We start from the raw sequence: 20849 nt of genomic DNA on the forward strand, positions 1-20849 counted from the left end.
TTATATTACCTGAGAATTTTACAAGGTTGTGGCAAAACGAACAAGGTTAAGATTGACTATTAATTTAAGTGAGGTAGCAATTATTTTAATTTTCCGATTTTATTAATGAAATTTGTTGATAAAAAATTACTTTTATCTTATTATTTCGAAATATATTATTATTAAAATTTGTTAATTTCGTTGCAAGATTTCTTATATGGCAAGGTTGCCTAAGTTTGTTTTGACATCACTGTATAAAGTTAGTGATATTCAAATTGTTAAAAGAGTAGGAGCAAATTTAAATTTTCATTACGGTCATCAATTCTACTAGGTTAAATTGAAGTTAAAGCTATTCTCAGATCAGCCCAACTCTTTTTGATATTACGATTTTCAATTATTTTCAGTCGAAGTTTCCTTCATTTGTGTTGTCAACCTAAAAGATGAATATTTGACAGACAATCAAACTTTTAACCAAAAAATTAAAACAATTTAATTTAGTTATTGCTCACGAAAAAGTGAATAATTATAAAAACTAACATTAGTTTTGAATTACATATATTGCGATGACATATGTATGTGCTTCACATAAGAAAAAAGTCTTTGTGATCACTCACGAAATGTTGACTATTAAATGGCTTTTAAATAATATACATACATATATTGTAGATTCGTAAGTTATTTGCGTTTGAGGAATCATTTAGCTGTTTTACTCAATGAGATGAAGGAATGTTACCAAAAACTGCCCATTTCCTTTTATTTTAAATAATTTTAACCTTAGGCTGAAGCAACCTTTTTGTGCGTTGCGGATAAAACAGCAATGACTGAAGAGGAGTAATACGCTTAAAAATTTTAATTTTATTCCAAACGCTTCCCATAGTCCGCTTCCCATAGTCCTCTAATTTTATTTAAATGTTTTCAAATTGTAGCTTGTTCGTCCTGTTTTGGAATTTGACTCCACGAGCTCAACAAAATTTTGAACTTTCTATGATTTTGTACATAATTGGGGCACTCACAACGTGTCATAAAGCATCGTAAAATCATAAATTTGTATACTAGTTAAAAAAATTTGTTGTTGGATTGCATACGCAAATACAACTCTGAACGCTATGTTTTCGAATCGTTATAACTTATAACTTTATGAGACTACGTGAAACCCCTAAATAATTGATTAAAATAGTTTGAAGTTATAAATAATCCTTTTTAAGTTAACCATTTTCATTTTTGATTAATATTTTTCTTAAATTCATGAATGTTTAACTTCAGTAATACTAAAAAACGTTGAAGTTTGACAAGACTTCACGAAAATTTCTTTGGCGGGTGGAGTTGAAAGCCATAATACCAAATTTCAACCGAAATGCAGTTGGATGAAAACCGTATAGGGGCCTTAATTGCAGTAAAACTGACAAGCGAACAGTTAGAACAGCAAGGTTTATGTCAACTAACTGCCCAAAGTTCAATCAATGCAAAATGTAGAGTTGTTTAAGTTAATTAAGGATCTATACCAGTGTGACACTTTCAAAAAATCAATATCCTGTGAAATCGGCAAGGTCGCATCTTGAATAGTTTTTGAATAACAGTGTTCTAAAAAGCTCGCAGGTATAAATATATATTGTTGAAACTTTAAACTTTTTCTCGAAACGACCTTTATCCAATTTTCTGATTTGCTTTCGTCAAGTTATGAACGAGAAATTGACCGATCGTATTTCGACGGACCTTAAAAAAAAACATACTAAAATTTTAAAACGACATCTCAAATAGGTTTTGAGGAACAGCGTTCTAAAATGTCAGCGAACTCAGTCAGCTTATCTTCAAAAACTTTTTCCTCATTCTTTATATCTCTTTAATATAGGTATACAAATATTTTTTGCACTTCATAATACATAACTAGAAAAATTAAACAAGTTTATTTCTCATATTTAAAATTTGTTTTATTTTATAAAGCAATTGAATTTTTATTTTATCAAAATAATAGGAATACATTGGCCAACGCTTACTACTAGTTATATTAATAGTATACGAAATCTTAAGCAATCATAATGAATAATGCATGTATGTATATACTATATGTGTGTTGTAGATCATCTTATTAAGATATTATTTAATATTTATTTTCACACATAAAAAATGTTTATATAAACTCAAACTGTTTTCATATTTGCAGAAAGTTATTTGTTAGCAAAATTAAAATGTATATATTCTTAATTAAACATACACAAACGCATATGTATATGCAGTTATATATTATGTGAAGTTATTAAGCAGTTTTTATTTTATTTTTATTTCGATATAAAATATTTTGTAAGTTAAGAAATACTCATATTAGTAACAACTATAATTTATTTATTTACATACATTCAGTACTACGTATACCTTTAATTTTGAAATGTGAGAAAAAGTAAATGTGCATCAATTGCAGAAACGGTAGTTGTGTTACATAGATATTTTTATAATTATATTTATTATTTAGTACACGTATCTGTTGTTTTAATTTATTTAATTTTTAATATTTATGCACGTATTTGTATTGTTTTCTTTTGGTTCTGCTTAAGAAATAATTAACGTGACGTTATGCACATTTGTAATATTAACTTTGTTTTCTCCGTAAATCTACATAATCCTAAAGTATATCGAGAAATAATAGTATAATAATTTTTCAAATAAATCACCATACCAGCTTATACAATAAAACTAAAATTGAAACGAATATGAGTTTATATTGTACGCATATACATATATGTACATACATATGTATGCATACAAACATGTAAATACAATTTTATTAAGTTTTTAATGCTTTTTTGCAAGCCATTGTGTTAGTGTTAGTAATAATTACGTAAAATCTGCGTTTATTAAATTGTTCACAAAAGTTGCATTCAATGAGATCTTTATACAGTTACTTTTCTTGCTTATAAATTTATTAATATTTTTTAATTAATTATTTTTTATAAATTAATAACTAATTACTTGTTTAATTATTTTTAATTTTAATTTTAATATTTATATTTATATTTTTATTTTATTATATATATAATAAAATTTTGTAGTACTTTAGTCCAGTTGAATATTATTTTTAAATTTAATTTCAATTAGTGTACGGTCATAGTTATTTTTTTTTTTTGTTTTTCTTTTTGTATTTGTTTACAACATTTTTTATTGCTTAAATATGGTATATGCTTGTAGTCAGTTGCTACTATTGTTTTCTCTAAGTGGTTTTATATTTGTAATATAAGAAATATAGCATCTGCATACAATTAATAATCATTCATATTTTTAAACCAATCCGAAAATGCAAGAAGTTATTAAAATGTAAAAAACAATGTTTTAAAATATTGCTCATTAGTTGAAGGAAGTAGCAATATAACCAATAAACATTTATATTTGGTACTGTGCAGTTGCTAATAGTTTCGAGTTACAAACATTGCATACAAATTGACGAAAAGATACATACATATGTATGCATCTAATAGACGAATTCAATAATCACTCTCACTAATTTGTCTGATATATGTATGTACTATATAATGGTTAATTAACCGCACACACTTTTATTGGTACTGCTGGAAAAATAGATTTTTTTGCATTAACAAAATTTGTGAATTGAATTTTTGAAAAATCTCGCTGTTGGAATGCTGATATTGTATATAAACAAAATTATCTACTTATATTTGGTGAATAAATTAAATTCGCGGTATAATTTAAATAAAGTTAACGATCCGCTCCTGAAGTCATAAAATGTCAAAGTAGGCCTGTTTCTTTACTGCTCTTGTTTATGTATTTTTATACTCTTGCAACATGTTGCTACAGAGTTAAATATTGTTCACCTACATATGTATATGAATTACTTGAAAATAATCAAGATAGATGTAAGGTTATTATATAAATAGTCAGGATGACGAGACGAGTTGAGTTCCGAGTAACTGTCTGTCCGTCCGTCTGTCTGTCTGACTGTGCAAGCTGTAACTTGAGTAAAAATTGAGATATTTCAATGAAATTTGGTGCACATGGTCTTTGGAAAAGGCGTGAGGGAATGAAAAGGCCGTAATCGTACCACTGCCATGCCCACAAAACGCCATTAGTCGAAAACTTATACAATGCTAAGCACTAAATTAAGATATGAAACTGACAGGTCGTTAATGGGGCCAGGGTCAAAATTGGATGTTGGGTATGGCATCGCCCACATTTAGGTGAAACACATATCAAATTTGATATGTGGCATTCCATTTTTATGCTACAGTATGAAAATGGGCGAAAACGGATAAAAGCCACGCCTACGTTCCATATAACACAATTTTAAATTCCATCTGATTCTTTCCTTCCGAGTGTAAAAATCAAGAAGCAATACATATAACGGTATAACCCCTTTAGAGTATGTCACTTTATGGCTTAAAATTGTCTAAATCCAATAAAAACTGTTCAAGCCTCTAGGTACTGAATATTTGAATCTCAGTACTTATACTTGACTTTTTACCAAAAATATTGGTCAATATGTCAGATTTATAATTAAAATTCAACTGTATGTCTGTGTCCTACAAGTGGATTGAATCGCGTAAATAACTAATATAAAGATTTTCGAATTTCTTGGTGACTTTATACCACATACTATGTATCGCCCAATATGTGAGGTATCTTAATAAAATTGAGAGAGCTCGTTTTACTCACAACAGTGTATCTTTTTGCCTAAAATGGATAAAATTGGGTGAACACTTGACCTAGCCCGCATATAACTAATATCAGGATTTTCGAACATTCGGCTGTCTTTACTCCATATGAGTGGTGATTGTATGTAAAGTACCTTAATGAAACGCAAGGGAACAATTTTCTAGTATGTGACATGATAATAGTTAATAGATAAAATCGAGTCGAACTTATAATGCAGAACAATTGGAAAAAAATTGAAAAAAAGAAGAAAAATTAAAAAAAGTAAGAAGTTTAATCGATTTTGATATTTCTGAAAAATATTCCAAATGAAATGTTTATTTTAGTATTGCATTGGCAACTGACATTCAAGCAAACTTACATTAGTGTACGGATCAGCTGGTTTTGTTTACTTTTTGATAACTATTAATTTGGATGTGAAGATGTACAAATAGGAAACATATGGTTTATTCCACAAGCATTTCGATGTTTCTCTAATACTTAAGAAATTGAACGAATCATTTCCAGTGGTAAATTAAAGCATTTGCTTGAACGATTCAAAATATGCATGGGCTAAAGAAAGTACGTCGTTCTTGTGATGCTATTTTTTTAAATTTCTTATATGCCTTAAAGTATTAGTAAGTGCAGCTTAGAGTTTGTCATGATGTACTCTTTGTTTTAGAATTTCCACAAGCTTTTATCACTAAAGTATATTTATTTTAATTGTTTATAGATATGCGTCATTTTTGAATATTTTATATTTTGATTATTTGTTTTTGAATTTAAAGTTTTGCTTATAATCTCCAAACCTCTAGAGCAAAGAAATAACTTTTATAGTTTATGCTGACAGCACAATTTTTTTAATTGTCATAGGTTAGGATAGAAGACTCTTTCAAAGGATCTAATACATTTTCACTTTTACGTTTGGGAATTCGCTGTAGAGTATTGTAGAGTTGTAACTCCAGTGTTTCTATTATCTCTCTATAAATTTTATTTGTTCTTTTCTTCTATTAAATATAATTAATAGTTGTGGTAGGCAACAGTAGTACCGGTTTTTTTCAAACATTTTTTTTATTCCCTTTTGCTTTTCTTTTTCACATGTAGTCAGCTCTTTTACTGGTATGCTCTCACACATTTGCAACGCCCACACCTTCTCACTCTTCATTTACGTATTCAAACCTTTTTCGCCTCCTGCGGCACCTTGTATTTCACTTGCGCACCTCCTTGTTCTCCTGCAACTTCTTCCAAGTGTCACCCAGCGCTTTGGCGAAGTGATCATCCACGGAAGCAGTCACCTCTGTAATGCTGGTGGGCGATGAGGTCGAGGTTGGTGAAGCTGGCGGCGTGTTTGTTGCCGTCAGTCCCGGTTCGGTTTTGATGCGCATAATCGCCGGCATTATAGGTGGCGGCGTTGCAGAGCCACCGGTTGCTGTTGCTGTCTGTGTAGTTGTTTGGGGCGTCGAAGAGGACACCATTGTCGGCGTTGCCGTTATAGAATTTGGTGATTGTTGCGGCGTTGCCACTGGTGAGCGCGAGTTACTTGTTGAGTGTGCTTCCATTGATGTCTGGCTGCGCAGTGTGACCGCGGGGAATGCTGGTGGTGGCGGTGATGTTTGTAAGGCGTTTGTTGGTGATAACGGCAATGAACACGTTGCTGGACCACCAACATCAACATTTGGTGTTGTTGGTTGCGGCGTATTGCTGCGTTGCGTAGTGGACAAAGCCAATGGTTGCTGTTGTGGTGGCGGCAAATCGACAGCCATCACATGCTCCACATGATGCGACGATAGAGCATCAATTTGTGGTGGCGGAGGTGCAGCAGCAGCTGCAGCCGCAGCCGCGTAAATGGCGGCCGGGGAAAGTAACACCGCTGCCGGCTTTGGTGAGATGAGCGCTTGTGGCGCGACGACAGTTGCATGGTAGGGTGGCAATGCGGCTGGCGTTGAGCCGTGTGCCACAACCAGTGCCTGCGGCTGTAGCTGTGGTAGTGACGATGACGATGAGGATGGTGCCAAAGGCGGTTGCGTTGGTGGTGGTGTGGGGGTGGGCGTATTGATGACCGCTGTTGTTGTCATAGCGACTGCGCTCGGCTGTAGCGATGGTGTTCCTGGATTGTGACCGGGTGACTTTTTGCCAAAGAGTGCTGCATAGTTCGGACCCAGTGAGCGGCGAAAATGCTCATCGATGACCGTATCGCAAGTCGAAACGGATTCTGTAGATAAATATAATTCAAATTAGTACAATTCAATTATGCGCTTCAGCGTAAATACTTACCATTGCTGCGATTATCATTCTCACGATTAGCCAACAGCTCGCGTTCACTTTCGCGTTCTCGTTTCGACGGCGCTTGTGTAATTACGCTGGGACGGGCGAGCGCGGTGGCATATGTGGAGCCTGGGAGAGGCGCGCGATACGGCGGTGGCGGTGAGGAGCGATGCTTTAGCGTTGACGATGACACTGACATATCAATGGGACTCTCCATACCGCTTTGATGATGATATGCCGCAGCCGCCGCTGAGGAGTTCGAAGGCGGTGGAGTTGGACGATTGGTGGATTCACAAAGTGGACGCATCGCCGCGGCCATCATAATGGACATTGGTGGCGGTACGCCGCTGTGCAGCGAGCCCGCTACATGATGATGCGCGCTCACCGGCGATGTTAGGCCGCCAGCGCAGACACCAGGCGGTGGTGGTGTGCCCGCCGGCGAGAGGCTGCTTGAGGTTGAGGCGCTGCTGGCAGCAGTTGCCGCGCCACTGCCTATAGTGGGGTATTCACAAGCGCGCGAGCGTCGCTCACGGCGCCAGCGCGCGGTCGGCAGTTCCTTTGAAGAAATACGCGCCTCTGAAAATGGAGTTAAATTTAAAAAATTATTTAAATTTTTTACAAGAAAATAATGGGCGTATTAGGTAAGTGCTAAGTATGTAATAAAGACTTATATAAATGTGTTTGTGGGCGCTGAGAATGCCATTTATTGCCAAAGCTAAATTTTCTAAATCGCATTTTTACAGTTGAAAGGCACATACAAATGTAATTATATAATGGCACGGACAAAAATAAACAAAAATTAACAATGTGTGCACATAAATCTGAAACTAGTCATTGAGAATTCATCACAGCGCCTCGCAACACGTCAACTGCGACGTCGAGAGCGGCGGCGCGGGCAACGCCAATGGCTTCGATTTTGGCTTTGGCTTTGGCGTTGGACGTTGACTGTTGATTGTTGGTTGTTGATGGCTGTTGACGTTACTGTTGTTGTTGTTTTGGTTGCCATTCAGACATGTTTGCGCATATTTCATAGCAGCAATATAAAAATATATATGGACGCAAGTTGAAAATTGCGAAGACAACAAAGCAATGCGAAAAAAATAAACAATATCAAGTGACAATAATAAAAACAAACAACAAGCAATCACTGTCAGGCCGAAACGTGGGCGTTATGATTCATGATACGCTATGTGAAAGGGCGTCGTCACATGAGTAGAGTACACAAAATTTCATGGCGTGTAAAAGCTCAACATTTAACTGGCACTTGGCGAAAACTGCCTTGATTTAATTAAGTGGAAAAAATTTACGCTATGGCGCGTTGCCTGTTACAGTTATTTGTTGTTTTTTAATTAATACAAAGTCATATTTAAAAAAATTCATTGTATTTTCTAAATATTACAAAAATAAAGTGAAGAATTTGTAATTCTTGAACATAAACTCTTGCTCTTGCTGATTAATACTGATAAAAAGTACAAAAGTTCGTTGCTTAAGTCTTTTGTTTTATGTATGCAATTTATTAGGCTGTGTATACTGATATTTGATATATAGGAATTTATATCTTAAGTTTGGTGAAAAAATTTCTTTGGCATAAAGCCGAATTTTCAAGCCGTTTCTTCAGTTGAAAAAATCAAAAAAAAATTTTGAAAGAGAAAAAATGATTTCTTGTAAATGGATACAGCCATTAATGGGTGCCCAAATTGAGAATTTATCTAAAAAATAGATTTTTTTAAAATATTTTTCTTAATACATAAGATCTATATTTTTTAATAATTAATTAGTAAATCTTTAAAAAAAAATAAAGTTTAAATTTTTAGAAAATGCTTTCTTATAACTTAAGTTTTGTGAATCAGAATCTGCTTTAAAACTAACCAAACCTTCAACTTTTTCAATTTTAGCCCAATTTTTTAAATAAAAAAATTTGAAAACCGAATTTTGAAAGGTAATGGTAAAATGTTTTCTTTAGCTAATTTTAGGTTAAGGTAAACCGGTAATTTGTCGAACAGTTTTGAATACACGAACTTGTATACATGTATATTTATTTTTGATTATCTTCTAATTAATTTTTTATTATTTAGGCGTTAAGTATTTTTGTAAATACAAATTTAAATTTTTTTACAGCATTAAATTTTATTTCACTTTATTTTCATTTATTAGTTAATATTAAATTTTTATTTGATTTTTTGTTCATTTTATTTTGTTTCATTTAAATTATTAGATTATATTTAATTTTAAAATATTATTATATTTTAAATATAATTTTCTTAATTATTGTTTTTAATATGGTTTAGAATTATATAAATTTTTTTGTTTTGCATAATTTTTTATTTTAACTTTAAAGCGATTGTAGTTTTCCAATTTTTACTTAATTTTCGATTTCTTTTACATTTAATTTCTTAATTAAATTAAATTTGTTTAAATTATTTTCACGTATTCATTTGTTATTTTTTTTTTTTTTTTTTGTTTTATTCCTTAAATATCTTTTACTATAATTTATTTTGATTTGTAAATTTTTTTATTACATACATATATTCGATGTAGACTGATTTTATTTCTGTTATATTTGGTTTTTCGTACTAATTATATGAAGTTTTAATTTAAAATGTATTATTTATAATTAAATATACTGAAAATAAACAAAAAATAAATAAAAGAAATTTTGTCTATGATATTGATTACACTGAATTCGTTTTTACATTTAAAAATTTGAATAAGAAATTTTTTAAAATAAAAAATATTATTTATACATATTTGAAAAAAAAAATAAATATTGTAAATAAAAAAAAAATTTAAATTGAAAAAAAATAATAATATTTATGCAAATGTAATGAATGCAAATAAAATCAAAATTTTTTTATTGCAAATTATTTCTATATACATATATTTTTTTTATTCATTTACTTATTGGTATCTTTTTATATTTTAATATATTTTCACTTTAACACGTTTTAATATTTTATGCTGTTTGGTTTTATATTATTATTTTGTCTAAAATTTAATTTTAATAAAAACAAAACTACGAAAACAATTAAAAATGCCAAAACAAAAGAAAAGCAAGTAAACTGAGCACATTACGCATATATACATACACATGTACATATAGACGCTAGAACTATATTTATATACATTTATACAAATTAACATGTCAGTATATATGTTAGTTAGAAAGCAACAATGGGCACATAAATAATAAACAAACAACAACACAATAAACAATAGGCCAAGAACAAGGAAAGCACATCAGAAGAGCGATCAGAAAACTGAGTTAAAATCGCACAAACAAAATTATAGAAATAAACACAGGAGAAAGACTAAAAATAAATACACACATAATGTATAAGTAAAAAGTTAAAAGAAATGGTATAATTTGCAAACAAAAACAAAAAGCAAGTAAAAAGCCAGTGGAAATCAAGTTGAAAGGAAACCAGTTTGCTACCACAATACGCGCGCCTCCTCCGCTGCTCCGTGCCACAACGCCACAGCGGTGGCAATCAAAATTACAACAAACATGTTGACTTTATTTTGCCTTCTCATTTGATTTTTTTTAAGTTTATTTTGTTTTTGCTCTTTAATTTTTTGCACTTGGCGTTTCCACTTTTTCGCTTACATACTGTACATATACACGTTCGTGCCTCACCTTTCGCAACCACTGCCACTATGTTGTATGTGTATTGTGCGTGTGTTTGCTGTTGTTTTGCTTTCGCTTTATTTAAATTTAATTTTTTTAAATTTTTTTTGTTGCTTTTTTGCAGCCGCGATGCGTGTAAAAATTATGATTGAATAAAAAAAGGCAATTTAAACGCAAGCAGTATACAAACATATATTATGTATGTACTTTTGTGCCTGCGCATAAGTGCCGACACATCTATATGCTTATATATGTACATATAGTTATGCCGGCAGTCATGGTTTCTAGTAGACAGAAGTGTGAATACTTTGCTTAAACGCCAGTCAAAAAGTCATACCAACAACAACAATAAAAGTGCTTATGATCTAAATAGTACGGTTTGCAGGCGTAAGGAAGATAAAACAAAAAAAAAAACAATTACCACTTCTTGGTATTATTTTATTGCTCTCAATAGACTTATGAAGACGCACATAAGCGAAAGAGGATAATGAGGCGCTAAAATTGCTGATATATCTCATTCTCAAAATATCTAGACATGTAATTATTTGAAAAATATATAAAAACAGACCTTTAACTCATAAAACATATAGCTTTTTCGAGTAAAAGAAGAAAAAGTGTTAACCCTCCTTCATAATATCCTTCGCAGGGTTTTATAGCAAGGACTTAATTGATGATCGATAAGTTTGTATGGTCGCTATATACAAGTACAAATGGCGGTCTGAAATCAGTGGCACTGATAAAACGGCTTTTTGGAAAGAAAAGGACGTTTGCAAAGTTTCAAATTGTTATCTCAAAAACTCAGCCACTAGTTCAAGCATAAATAGACTCAGGTCGTCACGGTGATCATTTACATATATGTACATATCGTCACCTAAAATGCAAAACAACGTATCATCAAAAAATCGGAATTGATTTTTTGTTGCTTGCGATTCACTATATATGTATGTACATGGCGTAATATTTTCAGCTTCCGCTGTCAGATATAACCAATATAGAACCATTTTATAACCAAAACTCGAATTTCTTTCAATTTAAGTGGTTACTATTATATCGTTTTTTTCTTCGTCCATAAACCTTTGAAAAGTGATGTTAATTATTTTTAATGGTAAGGGGCTTGAAGAAAGACAACGACTAGAAAATACTTAGGGAACTCGCCGCTTTTTCTAACCTCTGTTGTGTAAATTTCAAATAGGAAAAAACACGAAATAGCGTTCTCAATCAAAAGGGGTCAAGAACTCGTAATCTAGAAGAAGTAAGCCGCCAATTTGATTTTAAAATAGCGCTCTCAGTAGGTTCTAATTTGAATTCCTAAATGTTTTCCAGTAAGATTTAATATGTATTCTCGAACAATTTATATATCTGGCCACTCCCTAATTGAGTTCTAGTTGAATGCTTTCCTATATCTTTCAACTAAAAAATATTCTGAGAATTGCTAGCTATTTAACTTAATAAGCGAAAATTCTCTATAATTTGAGGCTGTGTATAGAATCAGAAACTAAAATATTAAGAGTTATAACCCTAAACAAAACTGTTATGACCTACAACGATTTTTTTTAACGAACTGTACGAGTATATAGGTATATATTTATGTATTAATCGAGCATAAATATGTACGCGCTTCATATGTGTGTATGCACAAGTATACAATATTTCTATATGTACTCGTTTATACGTACGTGACATTTTTTGAAATTCCAAAACACTTTGAAGCAAAATACCCCTATGTTGGTCAATATGCATCACATAAGGAAATACGTATTTTCAGTACAAAGATTTATTATAATAATAACGTTATGCAAACGTGGAATGTTGAAATCCAAAATGTTGACGAGCAGGTCAAATAGAAGTAAACCATTTTCGAATAAAAATTAATTTAAAGTAGGAATAAAGATGCATTCTATGAGTGGTTTGCTGGTAAGATTTGTAAGAAGTCGAAATATTCGGGTTCGTGCTTTTAATAATAGGTTGTCAAAAAAGTTTTGCGGTATTTTCGCTAGTTGGCGCTGAAAGCGCGTAGTTCTAGTTTTATTCGTCGCATCGGGTCAAGCTATACCTTTTTGGAAAGCTCATTTCACGCGCTAACACGTGTTTGATTGATTGTCGTTTCTTTTAAGTCGTTCGTGAGTTATAGCGTCGCAAACTTGGAGCAAAATAAAGAGAAAATACGGCATATTTTACAGTACTACTACGATAAAGGCAAAAATGCATCTCAAGCCGCCAATAAAATTTGTGCGGTTTATGGACCCGATACAGTTTCCATTTCCACCGCACAACGATGGTTTCAACGTTTTCGTTCTGGTGTAGAGGTGGTCGAAGATGCGCCACGCTCCGGAAGGCCTGTCGTGGAAAATTGCGATAAAATCGCTGAATTGGTCGAAAGAGACCGGCATAGTAGCAGCCGTAGCATCGGTCAAGAGCTGGGCATGAGTCATCAAAAATTCATTTCAATTTCAATAAAAAAAAAAAAATTCAATAAAAATACCGCAAGACTTTTTTGACAAGCCATTATTATAATGATTACTTACTGTATGGTAATAATTACTCACTAATGATTACTACTTACTGCATCATATTGGTTTCTAACTATTTTCAATAATTTTTAGATTTTAAAAACACACACAAATTAATAACGTAATTCAAATGAGGTTTGTGTCTTCGCTAAAAGCTTTGTTTAGCGTAAAATTCAATCGATGATTTTCGAAAGTATTTTAGTAGCGATAAATTGTTAAAGCGAGCGTCGCTTTTTTGCTATTTTGAAAGGTCTACATTGAAATTGTGTAAAAAAAAATAAATTAATTTTATATTTTATTGCAGAAATAACATAACTAAAAATAATTTAAAGAAAAAACTGTTTAAAAAATGATATAAATAATAATTTTATTCTGAAATACAATCTATTCATTTGATGGAGCTCCCAATTCGTCAAGAGCATACCATCTACTATGTATGCTTGACGCAGCGGGATAGCTCTATTAGAGGCTACTTAATAAATCCAGAGTCGAAACAGTTATCAATGCAGCTGAAGGACTCTCCCCTAGACAACACGGCTTTAGACGCGGCAGATCAACTTTATAAAATGCCTCATTGAAAGTGTAGAAGCCGCACAGCGTTGATGGCATAAATTCATAAGATAGTGTTGCAGGCGACTTTAGACGTCCGGAACGCCTTCATCAGCGCTTTAAAATCTTCAACTAAGTACCTCAGAGCTGTGGTGCGAAGCTACCTTAGTACCTTAGTAACAGAATAACAGAGTAACAGAAAACTGCTGTACCAAACTAGAGAGGGATCACATCAGGAGCAGCACAACGATCCATGCTAGGGCCAGACCTGTGGAACATCAGCTACGACGCTATACTAAAACTCGAAATGCCAGACGAATCGTATTTAATTGGCTACACGGACGACATTGCAGCAGTAATTACCGCACGAGACACAGAAGAAGCGCGAAGAAAGCTTAATCAGGTCATGATACGAACACAAGCATGACTCGACTCGCACAAGCTCCTAATGTCGACGACAATCCGCGTCCTATTACACGGAGCTGAGATCTGGGTAGATGTGCTTAAAAAGAAAAACCAGCGTAAGGTAGTCACCAAAGTGCACGCACCGCAGTCCTCAGAGTTGTCTCAGCCTACCGAAGAGTGTCAGGCGATGTAATATTAGTTATAAGCGGTAATGCTCCAGAAGGTCAATCTGGTATACGAAAGGAAAAAGCTGTGGGAGCTAATGAAAACATCCGAAAACAACAAGAGCGCAATTGACCGAATAAATAAAGACACGATAGGCGCATGGCAACGAAGATGGGAGAATGAGAGTCGCGTCATATGGACGGCCACACTAATAAAAGACCTAAACTTATGGATAGGCCGCAAATTCAGAGAAGTCGATTTTTACACAACTCAGCTGTTATCCCGTCACGGATATTTCAAAAAGTACCTCCACAGAATGGGAAAAGTCGAAGAGCCGTCATGCCTAATACACTTTCTTTGAATGTGTGCAATGGCAACGAGAACGCATCGCCGTAGAAGACCAGCTTGGCTTAATATACGTGGATAATTTAAACAGCGTCATGCTGAAGAGTGAAGCAAACTGGGGGATTGTGCAGAAATTCGCAACAATTCTGCTACGCAGAAAAGCGGGACCTGGACGCAGGTGCGCTCATGTAAATCTCTCAATAAGAAATTTGGAATGCCACTCTGAAGCAATGCAAATGTGGTTCTAGAGTAGACGACGGTTCTTTAGAGAGGAGGGGTTTTTAGTGACTTGCAAGTGGCACATACCGTTGCTGTGACGGCAGCACTGATGATGCGGTAGGTGGAAACCCCTCACCCGCAAAAAAAATCTATTAATTTGTAATTTTAAAGCAGTCTGAATGCTTGGGTTGTCCCTCAATATTTGGTTCGATGTAGTTCCGACCAACATAAAGAAAGGTTAAAAGGTAAGTATGAGTATATACTATATATATAGTTTTCTAGGCTATATTTGTCTTTGGATATTAATACAAATGCAACAATGTATGCTTTTGTCTATTTAATATTTGGAAACGAAATTACTAAAATAATTTTTTCTAGATCAAGTTTCAGCAGTCCAAACTATCAATAAATACAATTTTGTAATTGAATAGATTGAGAAGGATTTGCCTAGGGCCATACGCGTACTCGAATATCCTATTCCATATGAATTATGCATTTATACTTATAAAATTAGGATACCCAATGAATAGTGTTGGAATTAGAAAGAAAGTCAGAGTTGGAAGCTTTATGGCGACTGTCTCTGAACTATCCCCTTTCTGAAATATCCTGGCACTTATGAATCGTCCGGTAAAGGAAAGTCAGTCTCTCATATCGACAAGTGACTAGAGAATAATGTTATTTATTTCCTTCTTACCAAATTAGTTTTGAACAAATATTTTAAGATTATTTTCGAATTTCTCACAGAATCAAAGAAATCATTTAACTAATTGGCTAAGATAGTTTGATTCTGGAGTTCAAGTGAGTATGAAAATTAAACTCAAACCTGTTGGGTTTAGCTTTGTTGTACCAAAATAGGATTATTTTCACTCGTGTGTTTACTTTAACCGGGGCCTACAGTGGTGTGTCTCTTATGCCGTATTTTATGCACTTTTCTTAAAATTCTTCACATAGCACGAAAATCACTAAATGTAGCACAACATATTTGCAGCAACTCCTTTACGGCGACACCCGTCCACTGATGCTGCGCATAAATATTTCACAATTTTTTCCATGCGTGCACGCATGCGCAAACGGAAATTCGCCGCACATCGCATTTTATTTCATTGCTTTTGCACTGCCTGCATATCGGTAGAGTCGATCTGTTGCCATGCCTTGCAGCACAACCTTGATGCCTGCCCCGTGCACCGGCTATCGGCCACCCCTCACCCAGATGTGTGGTTTTCTTTCGGATGCCACACATTGCATCACTGGCATGCCACAGCGAATGCTCCACTAAGGGCTTTAAGCAAGGTATTTGACTTTACAAAGCATACAACAAAAGGACTGTAAAGGCATAAATAAATATCAACATTATCAATGGAATCACTGGCGGAGCAAAGTGGCCGGCAGCGCAACTCAATGGATGTCATGGCAGAACATAAAGGCAGGAAGTTGGGTAGCAGGTAGCAGTTAGAGTGAGTGTATGTAGTAGACAACGTTCATGCTGCCTTGCTGCAAGTAGTGGCCCTAAAATTTGCCGCTTTGTATGTATAGTGCAGGCTGCTATGTGAGACCTTCACTGGAGGCTGTAGTATGGCTGCATCAATTCCAAATATTCGAAGGAAGGGCGTTGTTGCATTTTTGCATGCATACCGGACATGCTTGTTTGTGGTCTGTCCAAAGCGATTCTTACGTGCGACGTGCAACATAGTGACAGTTTGTTTGGTCGATTTGGTGGATGGAGAAGATGTATCGGTGGTTGGCGTTTATATTGCCAGCAGGAATGTGTTTGCTTCACATATATATATACTTATATACATATATATATAGTCATACCCTTTATTTGTGTTGCGCTCAGTACTCGGCATTTCAGCGTGAATTCCAACGATAAGTAACTTGGAATTAAATTAATGCATACGTAATGAACCCGAGCTTTGCAGCCAATGGAATGGCCTAGAGTATCTTTAATATATTTTCGGTCGAAGTAAGGCAAGTAATGTACCTCAAGTTCTAAAACTCAATTGGATAGTAGAAATATTCGCAAGTACATCAAACATGCGTATTATCTTTAGCCTTGACCGACGGCAGCGTTAATCCGGATTAATGCAGTTTTAATACAGGAGTTAGTGAAGATAACTCCGTTGCTAACTCAGATTTATTCCTCAAAATTTTAGAGAGTTAGCCGCGATTTCGTTGATAACATTGTTAAAAATGGCCAATTTTCATCTATTGTGAATGAAAAACAAGCAACACTGACAGCTGTTTTTCAAATTTTCAATAATAAAACAAGAAGTTTTATGTTATGATGTTTGTTATGATACAGTTTTAAAAATAACGCGTTAATAGGTTTTTGTAATAAAAATTGGTCTTGTAAAAATTGGTCGGCTAACAACCACAATGTGTATCTTCTATCCATTTTCATTGAAAATATTATAAAGATGACAATCAGCTGTTTAAGAGAGCTTCAAACTCGCATAGCTGCTGTCACCTACAAATTTAGATCTGATTAAGTGCGCAGTTAATCCGGATTAACGCTGCCGTCTATCAAGGCTATTTGACATGGAATCGAGACAGTAAGCTTCTAACAGAACTTTACCAATTATCCATCTACAAGTTTCAAAAATATACAAGCTCCTCTTAAAGGAGTCTTCAATGGGAATCATTTAATGTGAACCGCAGAACTTGCATGTTCCAATTCTAAGTACAATTTTCATAAACATACTTTTTTCATCTTATTCCTTAGTAGAAGACCGTGTTTAAATCCTTGGTGTTTCCACGTGTAAACTTAAGATTGAGTACGATACTTTATAACCCGAGCGGAACAATTGACACTTCATATTCCAACTTAGTTTTTGAGTCAGATATGCCTTGTCGTTGGTTCGATTTACCGACGTGGCTTACCACTTTCACTACACTCGTATGAAAACCTCGGAAACATGTTTTTACATACCCTACACCCTTCTGGACTTCCAAGAAATGTACTCTTGATTATGCTTTGAAACAAACCCCTATATAAATGAAAGTCTCGAAGTTCTAACGTAAAATTCACTTATAAGCAATTGCTATCTAGTAATCTGAGGTTTATTCAACAGTAAATTCACTTTGGATTTATAGAGTTAGCATCTTATAACTAAGATATATCTTATTTCTTCAAAATTGATTACGTATTTCCTCCGCGAAAACTCGATGCTCAAAATATAACTACTTCAGAGAAGCTGTGTGATGGAAAGTTGGTTGCTGCATGCTTAATACCTAGTATATTCTGAAAGAGGGTTTCTTGAACTTTGATGATTTGATTCATTTGTCGATAAACCGAAAGATAATCCAAGCTATGTTGTCTTTGAAATATTATTACGATTCTTCGTGTTTGTTTCCTTGTTGCAGATATAATGAAGTGGCGGTCGGTTCAAAATTATCACGTGATAAAGTCAAATATTAAATCCAAGAATACAAAATGTGTAGCCAATCTAATTTCTAACGATTCTGAGAAAAGAAAAAAATAAAAGTCGACTAAAAAAATCTATTTAATTGAGGGCTTCTATGGAATTAATGAAAAAGATAAAAAAAAGAAATTATTTGAAAAAATGGCATATAAGCAAACAGAAAGAAGCAACAATTTGGCTGTGTAAACTGCGACAGTGACAGAGTAAAAGAGTGCAAGACAACAAAGCGCGGGTAGACACAGTTCGAACAACGCCGCCAACGCAAATTGACTAGATAGTCATTGGTCGAATTTACTGTGAAGTTCGGGACGGCTGGCAAGAGAATCACTTTCTGGCTAAAGCGAACAAGTACGAAGAGAATAGCAACGAGTACGGGGACAAGACGGCGGATATAATCGATAAAAACAGTGCCGCATACGAGTGGAAAAGATCGCGACGCAAGAAGACCAACCCGAACACCAACAGACACACATTTAATCACGTAAAGGGACGGACAGCGCTGATAAACAGTGCAAGTGGTAAAGCAAATGGATTAACCCCAAAGTATGATACTCCACCAGCGGCTGGTGGCGGCGTGCAGAGCCAACGACATGGCGGCTTGGCGATTCGAGTGTATATTGGGCCGTAAAAAAGGAAACAAGCTCGGCTGCCGCGACAGGGACCGAGTTGAGCAGAAATCTTGAATCTTCATTCACAAGCTACGAACATATGGATTGGCGAATCGCAGCGTGAATACAAAACAAGACGTAAAAAATGGTAAGGAAGAAAGATGAAAGGCGTAGTGCGCCACTAACCAGAAAGACGAAAGATCAGAGAGCAGGAGGAGCGGGGAGTGGAGCGCAGAGAGGCGGTGCAATGACCATGATGATGATAGCAATAAACAGCAAACAGCGGCAGCTGCTGCTGAACGAATGATGGGATGTTGTACTCAAATAAGAAACAAAAGTAACAACAAACACACAACAATAATAATAACAACAACAAAAGCGGCCACGGAAAAAATACGAGTAATAACAATAATAATAAGAAACTTGCCAAACGGCTACTGGATTTTGCGAGCAGCGAGCAGCGGCAGCGCGCAGCCGTAAGTTGCAGTTGCCGCAAAAGGAGCAGCAAAAAATTATAACATGCAACAACGCAGCGGTAACAGACGATAAAACAATAAATAAACAACAAACCTGGCGAGCGAAGGAAGTTGCGCGCGACTCATGCGAGTTGAAGTGGAGAAGAGTTGGAGCTGGGCTTTGGCAGATGAAGAACCTCAAATAACAACAACAATAGCAACAACGCTGAGATGAACTCGCGATACTGACGTACTGACAAATAAATTTAATGAAGATAATGGAAGAAAGGACGGAACCAGCAGGAGTACGAGTAACAATAAACAACAACAAAAACTTAAGCTAGCAAAAGTGGAAATGGAAGTGGAAGCCGCGGAGAAATAAATGGTTGCTGCGTATGTGTGGGCAGGAAGGTGGAAATTTGCAAAGTTACATAGGTGTGTGTGTGTGTGCGAGTGTGCACACGTAGGGGAGAGAGAGGCGGTCAATCGTTGGACAGGACTCATAAACAACACGGCAACAAGCAACAATTACGCCAAGCTGCTCCGCTGCGTTCAGCGAAATGCTATGAATGGATGCAAATTAATGAACGAACGAGCGAGCGTGTAAGTGGTTTTTGTTGCTGATATGTTTGTGTAGTGGGAAAAATGCAAGTCTCGCCGAAAATTTGGACTGAGAAATCTTAAATGCAGTTATATCTGTATGTGTATACATGTGAGACAAGATATCAACTTGCTGTACTGGCGTTGTAGTTAATATTTTGAATTATTTTTGTTTTTGTTTTTGTGTTTTGCCCCTATGTACATATATTTGGTGTACCACATTATGAGAAATCTCAGATTTAGGGAATGGACAGCGAATTGTGGGAACACGAAATAAATTTGTTGGCAGGTGTTAGTTGTTGAATAATTAATTTATATATTTTTTGTATTTGTTTTTTGATTTTGGTAAAATTGAATTCAAGTAACGGCAAGTTGGGCAAATGGCTAATACAAATGATTTTAAGTTGTTCAGATCCAAATTTTGAGCTATTTTTTTCAGACACAAATATGCATTTTGTTTAATTTTTCCCATGAGAATTTTTTGGAAAAAAAAATTTGAATTATTATTTTATGTGAAATGAAATAGTTAACTGTCTATTTTATGTAAAATAATAACTCAAATTTTTTCTTTCTTAATTTTTTAAATTTTACTTTTTCCAAATTATTTATATAAATTTTTTAATTTTTTTCAGTAAAATATTTTTGAACTAGTTATGAAATGAAATAGTAAGTTAAAAATTTGTTTCTTTCTTATTTTTTCAAATTTTACGTTTTCCAAATTATTTATATTAATTTTTTACATTTTATTTTTCAAAATTATTTATTCTATTTCTCAAAATTTTTCTTAGAAAATAGTATTTTTCAGAGTATGTTTATGGTTTTTTGATATTAAAATTTTATATTTGTAATTTATTTAATTTTCGTAACATCAGTACAGAATTCTAGAAAAGCAAGTCCTGGGGACCATACTAATAACGTAAATGTTTTGCAAGGATATAAATTTGTTCTGGATATTTGTCCAAGAAAAAGTATTAGTTTGACACTCCGTTTCCGTTTTTGTCTACTGTTTTGCTAATTTGAACCTTTGCTAGTGGTTTAACTGAGATTCACCTTTCAAAATCAAAAAA

At 34.3% G+C, this 20849-nt stretch overlaps 1 protein-coding gene across 3 annotated transcripts in view; it reads right to left on the reverse strand.

Annotated features, from left to right (window-relative positions):
• Window positions 1–2050: 2050 nt before the first annotated feature.
• The window catches only part of LOC126762680 (proline-rich protein 36), a 46528-nt gene continuing 27729 nt past the window's right edge, over window positions 2051–20849 (reverse strand). For all 3 annotated transcript variants that reach the window (XM_050479601.1, XM_050479599.1, XM_050479600.1), the window contains exons 3-4: window positions 6889–7455; window positions 2051–6826 (exon numbers count right to left, since the gene is read on the reverse strand). In XM_050479601.1, the coding sequence (XP_050335558.1) occupies window positions 5823–6826; window positions 6889–7455 (1571 nt within the window). In that variant the 3' untranslated portion in view covers window positions 2051–5822. The remainder of the gene's footprint in view (window positions 6827–6888; window positions 7456–20849) is intronic.

This window comes from Bactrocera neohumeralis, chromosome 6 (genome assembly GCF_024586455.1).
Source record: "Bactrocera neohumeralis isolate Rockhampton chromosome 6, APGP_CSIRO_Bneo_wtdbg2-racon-allhic-juicebox.fasta_v2, whole genome shotgun sequence".
In the NCBI taxonomy this organism is placed as follows: domain Eukaryota; kingdom Metazoa; phylum Arthropoda; class Insecta; order Diptera; family Tephritidae; genus Bactrocera; species Bactrocera neohumeralis.